Raw genomic sequence first — 15,830 nt, 5'->3', positions numbered from 1 at the left:
TTTATTGGTAAAGAAGCTCAATCTGTCACAGGCACAATCAATAGAACATTACAGTATTTAGCAGAGCAGCATTATTTTGCTTATCATCAATGATCGGTTGACCATTTGGTTAGAAAATCTCAGGTTGAATACATCACATTTTCTGAGCACAAAATCAATGCAGTGTCTGTGTTGTTAAGAATATCATAGATAAGAAAATCCTGAGCAAATTAAGTACTTAAGCATGGAGAGGGATGCTGGCATGGATCCGAAATCAGACTTAGGGTTGTTTTTGGTCATTTTTTTGGGTGATGAATTAACTTTGTCAGAGTTTGATTGTCAAAAATGGTGAATGAATGCATCCAATATGCACTTAGCAGGTAAACAGAGGAATACTAACCAGCTGTGATGGAAGCGTGTTTATCCTCCACACTGTTAAAAAAATACAGGCATTATGGCATAAATTCCATAGCTGATCTACATTTCCTTAGAGAGAAGGGAAAGTGCAGAGTAGAAGTGTTACTTTTGCAGTCTTTTTTAATGAGTAACAGTGACATGCTACTAATGCAAGAAGTTTATAATGTCCTTATAAACCCTTGATCTTTCACATTCAGGCTGATAATGACTATTCTTTCTTAGGTAGGATGCTAAAAATTTCAATTTTTTTCATCTTGCTGTCTCCTCTCACTATGCTTTCAATAGCACTGTACTTCTCCATTGCACGTGTTGGGAGATTTGCATAATTTTTTGAACAAATCATACACTAATTTGGGGCTTTTAGCTTGTGCACCTGAAGAGCATAATTTGCTTTTACACTGCAGTCTGAGTGAATTTGGCTTCAGTTCTTCCATCACTAGAGTGACGTATAAATGAATTAAACTAAGTTGTTGTTGGGCAGAGCATCATCACACACTATGGCGACTACTCCCTCAAGGACTCCCTAGAGGAGAGAGCTGTCATTTAACCACTGGAATCCATTACACTTAAAGCCCCAGCCCTCAGTGGACTTCAGCCCCTGTCATCCCTCAAGGTCCCAGAGAGAAGCTGGGCCGTGTAGTCCTGAGGTCTGGCCAGACTTGAGTCTCCAGGGCCCCAGAAGTCTCCCTGTCATGTTGAACCTGAAATTTGGCCTACAGGAGATGAGCACTCCGCTGCTGGCAGTAGAGACTGTAGAGACAGCAGTGCAAACACCACAATGTTATACAGCGGAGGCGCAGTTAAAAGCGAACAGGGACTCCCTTCTTTATTAGCGATGTCTCATGGCTGTTAGTGACAGGCTTTCACTTTCGTATGCTCATATCTGTGCCCTCGCTTCCATACTATTCTCTCACTGTCTGTCTTCCTCTCAGTTTTTGTTTTTCTCAATCTCTTTACAACTTGTAGTCTGTCATTTTCTCTCTCATTTCTGACATTCATGTTCTACCTTATGTGCCTGCACTGGGTTTGGAAAGAAATCAGACTCCTTCATTGTATTTTTAATTTAAATATTACTTCCTCTCAATCAAACTACACGCACTACCATATCATGACTATTTTCAAAGCCATCTTGGACCTCTGCTGAGAGTTCCTTGGACTTCAGGGCTTTCTTGCTTTGGTACTGTATGTACTGTGAACTATGGGACCTTGTTGTAATTCATGTCCAATCTACTGAATTTACTGCAGGTGGCCTTTAATCAAGTTCTGGACACATTTCAATGACGATCAAATAAAAACGGATCATAAGCAACAAAACTCAACTGGCAGTGTAATAGCCAAGGGTCTAAATACTTGGGTAAATTAGGTACAGGGTACTTTTGTATTTCAGAATTAATAAGTTTGCAAAAACATATATTGCGTTATTATTATGAAGTATCGAGTAAATTAATGGCAAACTTTTAATGAATTCTCAGTTAGGTCTATAACACAACAAGGGGTCTGAATAGTCTCCAAAAAACACTCTTCCTTTTAAATCTCTCTCTCTCTCTCTCTCTCTCTCTCTCTCTCTGTACACTCTAAAGTATGTCTCTCCTCCTCCTCTCCTTCCATAAGTACTAGCTCTCAGAGGGAGAACAGGGCAATTCCTGCAGTGCACTTCAGATAAGACACAGCAGGGAACTCTCTTCATCCCTCTCCAACTGTCTCACCACTTAACATTCTGCTTCCCATAGGAAATAGACCCCATTTATTCAAAAGCCACAAAGCACTGTCAATGCATATATGCAGGAATATGAGCCATGGCTAACCAATTGGATTTTGCACTTGTGAAGGAATAGGAAGTGACCCATACAGTGCTTCTCAACTAGCATGCAGTGGTACCCAGTTTAGCAGCCACTGGTCTCACCAGTCCTTGCTGAGCATTGTTTATTGTATGACTTGTTTATGTAGAAATAATTGGACAGTCTTATAGGATAATAAAAACAGAGGAATTCACTGCCTAGCATTTTGCGCCTGGTCACCCACATTGATTGGACCCGTGTGATGCCGATTACAAGTCAATGGCCTGATGGCGAGGCTATTAAGACCCAGTGGAAGGTACAAAAGGCCAAGCAGAAGGCTATGTGTCTGATGGCTCTTTGCTCTCCGATGAGCTCCACGGTGAGCTGAGAGGCTGTAGTGCTCTCTGTAGTGGTGGACTGCTGGAACGTAGAGAAATTCATCGTGAGAAGCTGATGATCCAAGACAACTTTTTAAATAGTTTGCTTTATTGTTTTTCTCTTAGGATTGAAATGCACCACTTATGCAAATGCAGCATTTTGACCTTGAAAGCCTTCCAGGGTGCATACAGGGAAAACAAGAAGATAAGAATGAATAAGGTGAATGGGTAATGGTTATGTTGTGATTTTGTTAGTAGGCATCAGAGACTCCACAGTCCTCAGTAATAGCAGCTTAAAGATGATCTTCCGCTGCACACAGCCAAGCCTGCTAGCCTCTGAAGTCTCACACTGACACATATTGTTAAGAGTTGGTCATCTGTGCTTCTCAGCAAAGTTTTGAACTGTTGTTGCTTGAACTGCTTTGAACACCGTGGTACTGTCTAATCTGGGAGATCAAAACTGGTGTTTGTGTATGTTTACTTATTCGAGTGTGTGACGTTATTTACTGAACCTTGTGGCACTTGACACTGGGCGGTGTTAATGAGTCATTGTTTCACAGGCTGCTGTGTAGAGAGAGATAGAAACTAGCATGCTTTAGGGAGGAAAAGGATACATCATATCACACACTTTCTCCACACACATCCAGATCTCATCCACACACACTCCTACTCTTTCCTAAAAGAGGTACACACACACATACCCTTGTACTTCTATCTTTGTGAGGACCATCATTGACATAATGCATTCCCTAGCCCCTTACCCTTACCCTCACCCTAACCATAACCTAATTTCATAACCTCACCCTTAAAACCAAGTCATCACCTTCAAACAGCCCTTTGAAGTTGTGATGACTGGCCTAAATGTCCTCACTTTCCAAAAATGTCCTCACTCTGTAGGCAAAAAACGTGTTTCAGTCCTCACAAGCAAGTACAAGTACACACACACACACACACACACACACACACACACACTCACTCACCTAATGCTCAACTGTCAAAACTGCATCCTTGACATCAAAGCAAAGTTGATAAAGCAGACACGCATACAGGTATACAAGTGCGCGCACACAAACAAGCACAAGCAGGAATATGTAATTCATTCAATATGTAATTCATGAGTTTGATTTTGTGTATTTTTATCCATTTAATTTGTGCCTGTGCTCCAGTGTTACGCTGCAGGCTGTGGGGTACCTTTACAGGTGTTTCCAGTTCTCTCGTAAGCAGACAACTTGACAAGCATAATAAATATATCAGAGAAATGCAGCTTAGATGTTTATTCAAATGCAGTTATTGTTGTTGGGGAGTGGATTAGTAACTCTGTTCCCTTCACTCAGCAACTATCGATGAGGTTTGCTTCAGCTACACTTTAAGTGCTGCAGTGGAGCTTCTCAGTGACCAGAGCAGAATATGGGAAACTGACCGACTTACCAAAGAGCCTGTTTTAAGTCTAGTTCTTGTTTTGGTTATTTCTCTTTTTTCCAGCAAGAGATGTTTTACAATAAGAGGGGCTTCCTACTCGCTTGTTTTCCTCTCTCACACCAATAGCCACACTGCTTTTCCTTATTGTCATGCAACAGCACTAAAAAACAAATCTCTGAATTTCCTTTACATGGACTGTAACTTAAGAATGTGTGTTGGAGGTTTGAGGATGACACACCTAAGATCCAAACAGGCAGGAAAAATCCTGATATACAGTAGCAATTCTGATTTTCAAATCAGTTTATTATAATCTAAAATACATTAACTTTCAATACATTAGTCTCAGAAATGACCTGCGACCCTGTCTGCATACATCAGATGACACAATGCTGTGTTCCAGCTCCAAGGATGAGAAACTGAGCCCTGTGATGTCTGTTGCTCTCTCTGGCATCTGTTGCTCTCCTCGTCTGCCCCTGCAGCTACACTACTTGGATCTCCCTCCCCTTTCTGTCCCTCAATTCCCATGTGGCAATCTGTCTTAATCTGGTTAGACAGACCAGTTTCCAGCACTGCTCATGCATGTGTAGAGACCAATGGGAGAAAGTTAAGGGAGGGAAATCGAGGGAGTGGAATGGCAGAAGCAGAGGAAGTGTATGTGCAGCAGCTGTAATGTAAAGTCTATGAGGGGTGGAACATATCAATATTCATGTGCACCCGTAGGTGGAGTACAAGTTAGGTAGGCAGGTATGCATTTGAGGTACTGGTGTGCGTGTTTATAGATACTTTCCACCCCTTATAGATGCTGGCAGGTGTGAAGCACTATGTCGCCACACCTGACACGACACCTAACATTTCCACCTAATCCCTTGATGCAGTCTTCTAGGAAGGCTGAGAGAAAAAGAGATTGACCGTTCGTTCTGTATCCTGTGTGTCATTTGCCAACAAACACTCATCCCATCCCACATGTTCATACTGTCCAAACAAACATACACATGTTCTAACCCAAGCATTTACACAAAGACACACACAGTTGTGTAGACTCTGACACACCAAGACAATAGCACAAAGTAGTATGTACACACACACACACATGCAAATATACCTCCACACTCCCCTGACACCAGTGCAGACAGACTGTGGGGTCAACTGCTCTCTTACTGTGTCACTTTAGCTTTGGCTCAGGGCCCAGCTCAGTTCAACACCATGACCTCCCCATGTGGTCACACTCTCCCCCCTGCCGTAAACAAAGCTGCACACTCTGGTCTGTGTGTGTGCTCAGGTGAGTGTGTGAGTGACAAAGAGAGGGAGAGAATAGGGGCCTTGTGCAAGCCTCTCTTTCCACTAATATTACCTGGAATACCTTCCGTCCTCCAGCACAACCTTTTTTTTCTTATATCTGTAGGCATTCTCATTTCTTATTAATTGTGTGTGTGTGTGTGGCTGTTTTGAGATAAAATTCCAATTAATGAGGATGTTCCTCAAACTTAGAGACAAGCTGCTCTGCAATACCTGTGGACTCTGTTTCTTTATATATTGCCTCCTCTTTTTTCCTCTTGCCAGATTTCAACACTGACCATGACCAAGACAAACAGTACTCTGATATGGAATTGTGCAGCCTTTCTACCCAGTTGATATTTCTTAACTGTTAGCTTTTAGATACCCAAGGCAATTTTGGGGGGGCAACACAGATAGGCAAGGCTTATATTTGCAGACAACAAGGTGTGACAAATATTTTCTGACAATAGGATATCCCTATGCCATTGAAGTTGCACTATTGTGAAAGTAAAATATGTTTTATCAGAGGAAGTCACAAAGTGAGGCAGACAACAGACAAGAGTGTTTCATTCTGCCTAACTGAGATGCCAATAAATTTGTCCTGTGTGCCCAAATTAAAGTGCCAGCTGGGTATGGTCACTCTTCTGAAACCATCTCCATGCACAGGAAGTGATAAGAAAAGTTCAGCTCAAAATGAAAATTTAGTCATTATCTTTTCACCCCCATATCAGTTGAGGAGTTTGTAGGACCACCGCACAGCGAGAAAATGTTAATGAGACAGTCTTTTTAGAGCTGAGAAACAAATCTCCTCCAAGGGTTTTGTAGTAAAAGAGTTGCTAGGTGGCTTCAACATTTGTCTCATTATCTCCGACCTTGCTGCTCTGACACACAGCCCAGCTCGATACTGTGGTCTTACAAACCTCATTGGATGTGTGGGTGCGAGTGAATGATGACTGAATTTTCATTTTGTTGGAAACTATTCTTTTTAAGGTAGAAGTGTAATATATAGGGGTGAGCAAGCCCCCAGAGGCAGATGGATTCATTCACCTGTGTTTAAACTTTTTCCTCTTTTGTCTATTTGGTATCCAGTATGGTAAATAATAAGAACATACTGTGTGTGCTCTACGATTTGCCATTTGGAGCCACTGAAGAATTACTGAGTCAACCCTTTGGCCAATAACCAATCATGAGTGATCGAAGCAGCCATGTTAATCATTGCTCTTATTTATCTAGCTTGACCAAGAGCACATTGCTATTTGCAGTCATGATTTGGGGGAGTAGCTGCAGGGGAAGAATATGCATATTCACAGTCACAACTAGGACACTGTGTTCCAAAAACTACGACTGAATTAAATTGTCCTCTGTGGCAATGTAGTTAGATAAGGCTTCTGTGTAAACCACATAAAGGTCATACATTCAGTCTCTCCTTCAGCAGTAGTATATTAATATTCATCATGAACATTTCTGACTGTAATAACAGAAAACATATTCTACTACAGTGTAAATCAGGACATGTGCTTGCATCATGTCTGTCTCGCTGTTTGCCTGTACTCAATGCCAACACTTGTGTGTGTGTGTCTGTCTGCTTGAATGTGTCTTTCAGAACACACCGGTGGGCAGATCAGTGTTCATGGTGAACGCCACAGATCCAGACCAGGGCACTGGAGGCAGTGTTCTCTTCTCCTTCCAGCCACCTTCTCCCTTCTTCGCCATCGACGGGGCCCGAGGGACCGTCACCATCATCAGACCCCTGGACTACGAGACAACCTCAGCGTACCAGCTCACTGTCAACGCCACGGTCAGCACACACATAACAGAAATGATCTGTCTACATTATCACAGACCCAACGCTCAAATTAATGCACATGCATATACTGAACTTTTGTTTCTGTTTCTATCAGGATCAAGACAAAGTGAGACCTCTGTCCCGACTTGCCAACTTGGCTATCTCCATCACTGATGTCCAGGACATGGACCCCATTTTTACCAATCTGCCCTACAGTACCAACATAGAGGAGGACATTCCCCTGGTCAGTAATACAATCCCACCTGACACCACAGCTTGTAACCTATTCATGCATCTTATGTGAAACCCTGTAATCTGTCCATTTCTTTCTCTCCCATCCTTCTCTGTTGCCAACATGTTCCACTTATCTTTCACCTCATTGCTCATCCCCAGCTCCTCCTGTCCCATGTTCATACTCCTTTATTATTCAGGAGGTGTTTGGAGCAGGGGCAAGAGAAATATAGTTAAAAAGGTCTGAGTTATTATCAGGGCAGGATGTCTCACCTCTCATCCTCCCTCCTGAGCCTTCCCCCCAGAAACCCACACACACCCAAACTCAGCCCCGGGCCCCTACATACAGCACTGCAGGTGTTGGAGACTGTAATTACTGTGGGAGATTTACAGTACTGCTTCAGGGATGTGAGGCTTCTAGCAAAGGTCACTGGGGCCATAGGATTTATCTCACCATGCCACCTCATGTGCTCCATATGTGTGAAGTATAAAGTCTTTGTATTGTATGTATGAAGTACTAAGCATTGGAGTCTCACCATGACCTTTTGTCTTTATTGCAGGTAGGTTTGTAATGGGTATCTAATACACTGCATGTCTGTTTCCCTGTACACCATTATGTTGACTCAGCCCTCTAAACTCGGTTCCCAGGTGGCTAATGGTCCAGCTATTGATGTTTCCACTCGTAGAAAGGGAATTACACACAGGGGCATAATACTGTCCGTCCTTATTTCTGTTCTCCCTCTCTCTCTCACTCAATCCATTTTCATTCTGCCACTCCCCAAGTGTCTCCCGTGACTCACCCAACCCAGCCTTCCCCCACTCAAACACCCACCCAGCTCATCCCTCGTCCCAGGCCTGCACGCGCTGTAGTAGAAATGTCAAGTGCTACATTTGCATGCATATTAACGGGGCGTGACGGAGTCGACGCCCGGTGTCTCCCCGACTCTCTGATTCATCAGCTGTCACGAGGAAGGTCACAATAGGAGGAAGAGGAGGAAGGTGGGGGGGAGTAGAAAGAGAAAGAGATGTTGGGGTGAAATGAAACAAGGTGGCAGGAGAGAGGAACAAGTTAGATGACGGAATGAAGAGCAGTGGGTTAAAAAGAGCGGCATTACGTCAGATCACAAGGTTGACAATGGTGAGTGGATTCCAGATTCCTTACAGCAGCTGAGCAGCGTTAAGCCTCAGTAATACTGCCTTGGAGTGTTGTAGCTCTTGCCTCTAACAGTAGGGGGCAGTGTATAATCCTATTACTGCGATGCTGTAGGAGGAGGTCACAGCAGGCGTGGAACCAAAATCTGTTACCAAGCCCCTTTGACCCCACAACAGATACAGACAGGATAACATCAGTGCTTAAAGTGAGACACAGAAATACAGGCCAACAGTGCCACTGCGCTTGTACGCGCACAGACTTCCGATGCCCTCGTGTGCTATTTTAACAGGCATGTGTCATTTCCATTAGGCAGTGTTGGGCGGTGATAAGCCGAGGGCGTACAGTGACGGAACGAGTGTCAACTGTTCTCAAGGCCCATGACATTTACATGTAAAGGGATATCAAACTTGGATCCCTGTCATAGGTCATTTCTCAAAGGTGTGAGTGCACACACATTCACACACATACAAAAATCCCCTCTATTTCTCTCTCTGTCTCTCTCAGTTCCTGTTTGTTTCTCTGTGTCTGTCTTTTTCTCCAGCCAATCAACCCGTCATCCGTAGAAAACTTTGACAAAGGAGTTGAAGAAAATATTTTTTTCAGATGAAATCACAGGGCAGGGTTTTCTGCTGTTATAGCTGTGAATCCATGCTGCTTGGACTGACGTTTAAGCCCCTTCTAGGACAAACACAATTTGGCTGTCAAATCAATGAGGAGAAAGAGAGAGAGAATGGGTTGGGGGGTAATGCACTGTATAGCTAAAAATGAAAGGATGAAGAGGGGGGTTGGCTTCGGTTTGGGTATATGTACCGGTGTATGTGTGTGTGTGTGTGTGTGTGTGTCTCTATGTTTTTGCAGGAGGGGGGATTGTATTTTTGACGGATGATTGAACATATTCCACTCGAGAATATTGCTCATATTACTTCAGCATCACTTCTTCTCCTCACTCGCTTTCGCTGTCCCTTATTTCTGTCTTAGTCTGTCCCTAAATCTTGTGTGTGTGTGTGTGTGTGTGTGTGTGTGTGTGTGTGTGTGTGTGTGTGTGTTTCCCTCTCAGTTAGTGATTGGTGTGAATCAGTCTCTCTAAAAGGCTTGTAATTGATTCTGCTGTAATTGGTCAATGACAGGAGATGCTTTGGCAGAAATGGTGCATAAACATGCCTTAGACACAATTTGCAGGATCAATGGGAGGCAGCTAGCTTGGGTGTGAGTGACAGAGGTAAGGGGGGGAAGTGAGGGAGCAAAGGAGGGAGAGAAGGAAGGAAACTGGGAAGTAGGGAGGGTCTCTCCATCTCTCGCTGCAGCACAGTGGTTTATATGTATCGCCACCGTGTCTGATTGAGGCACGAAGGCTGAAAAAGCTCTGCGGATCAAAGACTTTTCAAACAGCTTTCTCTCTCTCTTTCTTTGTCTTTTTTTTCAACTGTCATTCTGTGGTTTTGTTGAGTTACATACTCATTGGCACCGCTGGAGAGTTTTGAAACAATGAAAGGAGAAATAAACCCTAATGAAATGCTAATAACACACTCTGTAATAAGAAACAAATCGGTTATGATTTGCCTGCCGTGATGCTGTTTGCCATTTTGTTACAGTTTTACTGTTTTTTTCCCTTTTCAATGTTGAAATACAGAAATTAAAATTTTGGTGGGGGTGTGTTTGAGGGAGAGAAGTGCTCATTCAAGGTCTTCACTGGATAATGGGTATCTGAGTAGGAAACATTGCATCTTCAAGTTGATGCTCCAATTACACATTTCACTGATTCATTGCCATCTTGAAGGGCAAAAGTGATTTTTTTTTTACAATGTGATAAAGGCCACTAGCATTATTGTGTGTACACAGCAGAGGACAAAAAACATAAAATCTGATTAATTCATTTGCCAATAGCTGTGATACTAAAACATGACGATATTTCTCATTGAGCGGAAAAGCGGTCTCGCAGAGTAGTAGCCCAAGATGCCCCCATCACTTTGAAATCGCTTGTGTGGCAGCATTTTGGGTACCCAGTGGAAATAATAAACGGCGACAGTGACAGACAAGACACAAACAATATGTAAGCACTGTAAGGAAAGCACTATGCAAAGACACCTACAGAACCACCACAGCTCTATATTAAAATCAACTGCGCCTGTGAAGAAAACACTGCAAGGCCAGGCAACGCTGACTAATGCCTTTGCACCTCAAAATATTGTCTCGTCTCGTGAATCCAATATCGTGTATCGTCTCGTCTCGTGAGCTGAGTGTATCGTCACACCCCTAGTGATACTATGTTTCTTGTCATTGGTAACAGGTTGGATTAAAGCGGAAACTACTCTAGAGATGCTCAAAAATGCAACTGTGCATGCAGCTTATACAGTATGTTTTGTGTGTGTGTTTGTGTGTGTTTCTGCAGGGATACGAAGTGCGGAAGATAACAGCCATTGACCAGGATCTTGGCCGACCAAGAGGCATCGGCTACACCATCATCTCAGGTCTGAGTCATATAATCAATCTGACATCCACAGCACAGAGAGGGAAATCGATCACTTCTTATCATAATCCCACAGCAATAATAGACAAGTCTCATCAAGCACAACAGTCAATAACAGCAGAGAGCAGTGCCTCAGAATTGGAGAATAGGCTTGCCCGTAAGCAGTTATTAATCACTGTTTGGTGCGTTGTGTGGAAGTCAGCCTTCGTTTAGTGTTATCATTCACAAGTTGGCTCGTGCCATGAAAACAGGATTATAGTTAGTCAGAGTGACAAATTTTACCTTCGGCAGAAGAGGGTGATTTCATGATTTTCTGTTGTTGCCTACTTGTGTTGTTATGATTAGATATGTCACACACGCAGTTTGGGTCAAATGTGCTGAGATAAAGTGTCAGTGCTAATGGCCGCCATATTGGGCCTCCTCCTAAAATCCATAACTTGTGTTGGTGTTACTCTACCTGAGAGTTTTACTTTAAAGAAGACGAGAGGAAGCTACAGTTTGCATGGTGCTGATAAGGCTATAGCAGTGATCCTGCTTTAATACTCCTGAACTGAGCTTTCTTACCTCTGCCAAGGATGTGATGTTTCTGCCTGCCAGTTACTTGTCTGTCTGTCTGCCAGGAGGATATCTCAAAAACTCATGAACAGATTTCAGAAACTTGGTGGACAGATTTACCTTGGGGCATGGAGCTAGAAGTTAGATTTTAGTGTTGATCCATATCTGGGATTGTCACTATTAGACATGTATCTTGTTATTTAGCCTTATCTATGTAATTACATGAAAATACAGAACTGATTCCAAATCCCTTTGGTAAGTTTGCAGGAAGAAGAAATCAATTTAACTTAAACTTTTAATGACAGAACCACACTGTTTTATACTCAAATCTTTGTGTAATGTTACTTGCTGAAGGTTTAACGTGTTTGCTTAATAACACTTCATTGTTACCAGGACAACATTCCTCATTAACTTGTCTCAGGTCGGGGAATTTGAACTGAAAACTTTCCAGTACACTCCAGTGCACTGACCATGGTCACTGTTTAGAGCCATAGACTGTATATATAGACGGACGACGCGTCTCCACTTCTTCCCCATAGACTGTAATGAAGCCAAAATATCCCAGACACAGGAGCAGCCATCTTGAGCTTTTGACGTCATTTGGAGCCAGAGTCTGCGCAGTAGTGATTGGAGTTGGAGCTGCGGTTACTTCCGGCTGACTCAATCGCAAGCAGAGCTCAGCTGTCAATCATGACATGAATCCCTATTTTTATAGCATCAAATAACTAATTAAAACCAAACTTATTAGAAAACCACTCCAGCGTGATAAGAACTACCTAAAATAACAGAAACCATTTTTGGGAAAAATGTATTTGACGTGTACTTTGATTTTTTAGTTTGGCTCATGCCCCATCCGCTAACATGTAGGGGGCGGGATTTATGACCTATACTGCAGCCAGCCACCAGGGGGCGATCAAGATGTTTTGGCTTCACTTTTGGGGAGCTGTCATGTCGTCCATCTTTATATACAGTCTATGTTCAGAACCTAATTTGCAATCCTGTGGAACCTTTGTGGAGCTTGTGTTGAACTTACATGAATAGATGAATGTGGCTAAGTCAAGTGAGTAAAACAATGGGGAGAAGCTACAATAAGCAAACAGAGAGAAATGGACTAACTATGTAAGAGGACACACTTAGTTTACATGCGCTCTGGTCAGTATAACTAGATTAAGTCAATACTCAGATTAATGCTTACACCGTAACCAGGTTATCTTACTCACAGTAAGTTTGTAATGGAGTAAGCATAACTCAATTAACACTGCTCAGTAATATGACAATAACAATCTTCTACATTACTTCGGCTGTAGCATCTATGTAGCACCATCTGGTTTCTTTTTGGTGTTATAATTGTGCACACAAAGGTCAGAAGGTGAAATAGATGCAAGTAATCCTTCTATTTACTTTCTTTTATTTTCTGGTGCTAATATTGTATCTTTATGGCTAACACACATCCTTCGTGACATTAACTTGACTATCAAATAACTTGTGTAAATGGCAATAAAAATCATTTGGAAAAAATTTAATATGAATTCTGATCCGAATCTGGGTATTTGCAATAACTGAGTTATTTGTGTGCATTGAAGCCACTGAATGTGTCTTTAACATAGATATGAGTGTTGCAGGAAAAGAACCTCTTGTTCACCTGATATTTATTTATTTGATCCAAATGTCTGTTTGTTTTTGTCAAAAAAAAATGATCAGGAGATGGCTGTTTTTCTGTAAGATGCAGCCCTCTTTTTTTCTTACCTCTCCTAGTAAACTCCATATTCCTATTAAGATAAAACACACAAATACTTTTGACTCGGCGATCCATGCACTGATGTAATACGCTTTAATACCCCCGTAGGGTGTTTATTTTCATCACAATCAACGTTTCAATCCTGAAGGACGAACAATCCCTTTAAGATCCTTCAGGTCTGCAACATTGATCTGTGTGGCGAAAATAAACACCAGTTGGGAGGATTACAGCCGTGTATGGACTGTATCCTTTAAACTCTGCATGCCCCCTGTCAAGCCCAGAAGGGTCAGGATGGAAGGACATTGGTGCCTCCAGTATTGCCAGCTGGCTGATAAGGGCTGGCCCTGCTTGATAAGCCTGGCGCACCATGGGAATTTTGGGTGATGAAGATATTCATTGTTCTGCCATCTGCTGAGTCACTGCCTGACCTCACAGCTGAACGAAGGAATTTGACCCCCTGTGTGTGTGTGTGTGTGCGCACATATGAGCATGTGCGTAGTCATGTATTATTTGTGAGTGTTTGTGCTTTAATGCATGTGCGCACAGTCCACAGCCCAGCCCACTTCTCCATGGAGCTCACCACAAACACTCTGCTCCCATTCAGTGCACACACCTACTCAGTCTTACTTACCGTCTGCTGCCACATGTATTGTTGTGTGTGTTGTTTGCTGCAAAGTTGAAGGGCTGAGTTAAGCTCTAGAGGAGAAGAGCATTAAAAAGACATTAATTAGGTGGTGCGATGTATTCCCAGTCGTTGCAAAATCAAGAGTTATAGCACTGCACTAAGCCCTTATGGAGATGGAGCCTGTAGGCTTGATAAAATCATTATAAGTTTGATAGATAATAGAAGTTGAAGGGTGATGCAGTGCCAGGAGATAAAGGTGGGAGGGTAAGGTTGGCAGATGATACATTTTCTAAGCATGCGTGTGTTTGTGTGTGTGTGTGTGTGTGCTTGTACATGTGTACTTGTCTATCCAGACTCATGTGCCCTGCTGCAGTCAGATTAGTGTGAGGGCGTGCTTGTTTGCAGACTTAAGTGTGACTCTGCGCGACGCCTCCCATGCCTTCCCGCTCCTCAGCCCAAGTGTCCTCAGAGAGTGCGGCTCACTCCTGCGGGACTCGTCTCATTAGTTCAGTAATTAAGATAAACAAGGTTTTAATTGCAGCTGTGATTTATGCTAATGATTGTGGGACTCAAGATGAGGATTTCCTTTCCCTCCTCCAATCAGAGGGCGGATCTGGGATTTCATGTGTACACGAGATAGCATCACAGCAGCGCTCTGCCGGCTATGTTGTTATTGTTTGTTATGATGGTGGAGATTCAGGGGGGCAGTTCTAATTGTAAATCCCTGGTCCATAGAGTATGATGTATCCCTTATTGGACCTCTGACCTGCTGGTCTCATTATATATCAAAAGCTCTAACCATAGCCCCTGACTGATGAGAGCATTCTGTAGGCTTTTTGCTACTAAGATTGTATTTTCGGACCCAAAATGCAACAACAATAACAAATACTACCACCGTTCATAATGAAAATAAGGATTTTATTACATACCCTTAGTGGTTGTTGCCCGAAACAAACTGAGACCTGATACTCATCATTGTAGATGCTGCTCCTTATATTTCCTTTTTTTAACGTGAAACAGTGACATCCAAATGTGTATTTAATACTTAATGATGTAGACCCCTGCACATCTCAATTGTGATTTACAGTATAAGCATCAAAACCTAAAGACCAGCTTAAAAGCAACATTAACCATGTGATGTGTGTTTGCAAAACTATTTAAACAAACAAGATAAAAAATAGTCCACGAGTAATCATGTTAGTATGCCTTAGATTGCTGAGAGACATGCTGGACTGAAATTATATCATGGGTCTGAGAGATTTTTGAGATTAATGGATTTGTAATTTCTGCAAGCCTTTTTTATTTGAGAAAGCTGTGCAGAGTCACTGACAAATCATTATTGATCGGACAAAAGTTATGAAGGTGCTCTGGCAATAATCACTGTAGCCCTCTCCTGGTACTGCTAATGTTCGGCCAAATATTTGATATGTGATAAAATCTAAATGCACTTCCACTGATCTGAAACTCTCACCTAAAAGGACTCCACATTTTCTGTGTAACTAAATTGGGATCTTCCCATTGTCATCATTACATTTTCTGAATCAGTCTAATTTGGCCACTGGCAAAATTATATCAAGTGATGCTTTACGGTTACTCTACATGTGCATTAAAGTCTTGTTTTTTTTTAAAAAAAGTTCTTGCTCATGCTGGTAATTAGCTCATTAGGAAATGCAGGGAGGATAGCAGAAGAATTCACCAGGTGTTCAGGTAGCTCTTTTGAGTAGCAACCATTAGTTCAATGAATCAAATATCTGCCTGCTCAGGCTTGTTTCACTGGTTGCTATGACTCCAGTCACTGTAAGGAATATTAAATGACCTTTTCCTGTAATTTTTCTAGTCTTACACCTGCATGATTTCCATTTTGACCCCAGGTGTTCCGTGTTTTAGAGCAAAAAACAGAGTCTGAAATAGCTAGCGCGCCTGAGGATTAAAACACTGTAAATAAGCATTTTTAGTGACCAAAATGATAATGTGCATTTTTTATACAGATATGTCAAACTGGTGAATGTTTTAGGAAAAATACAAGAATA

General features: G+C 42.3%; 1 protein-coding gene across 4 annotated transcripts in view; it reads left to right on the top strand.

Moving 5' to 3' along the window:
• cdh23 (cadherin-related 23) overlaps nt 1-15,830 on the top strand; it is a 165,983-nt gene that overhangs the window by 62,151 nt on the left and 88,002 nt on the right. For all 4 annotated transcript variants that reach the window (XM_044215509.1, XM_044215508.1, XM_044215512.1 and 1 more), the window contains exons 7-9: nt 6,849-7,043; nt 7,147-7,275; nt 10,805-10,883. In XM_044215509.1, the coding sequence (XP_044071444.1) occupies nt 6,849-7,043; nt 7,147-7,275; nt 10,805-10,883 (403 nt within the window). The remainder of the gene's footprint in view (nt 1-6,848; nt 7,044-7,146; nt 7,276-10,804; nt 10,884-15,830) is intronic.

This window comes from Siniperca chuatsi, linkage group LG11, assembly GCF_020085105.1.
Source record: "Siniperca chuatsi isolate FFG_IHB_CAS linkage group LG11, ASM2008510v1, whole genome shotgun sequence".
Classification (NCBI taxonomy): domain Eukaryota; kingdom Metazoa; phylum Chordata; class Actinopteri; order Centrarchiformes; family Sinipercidae; genus Siniperca; species Siniperca chuatsi.
This window is presented reverse-complemented; position numbering and strand designations above follow the sequence as displayed.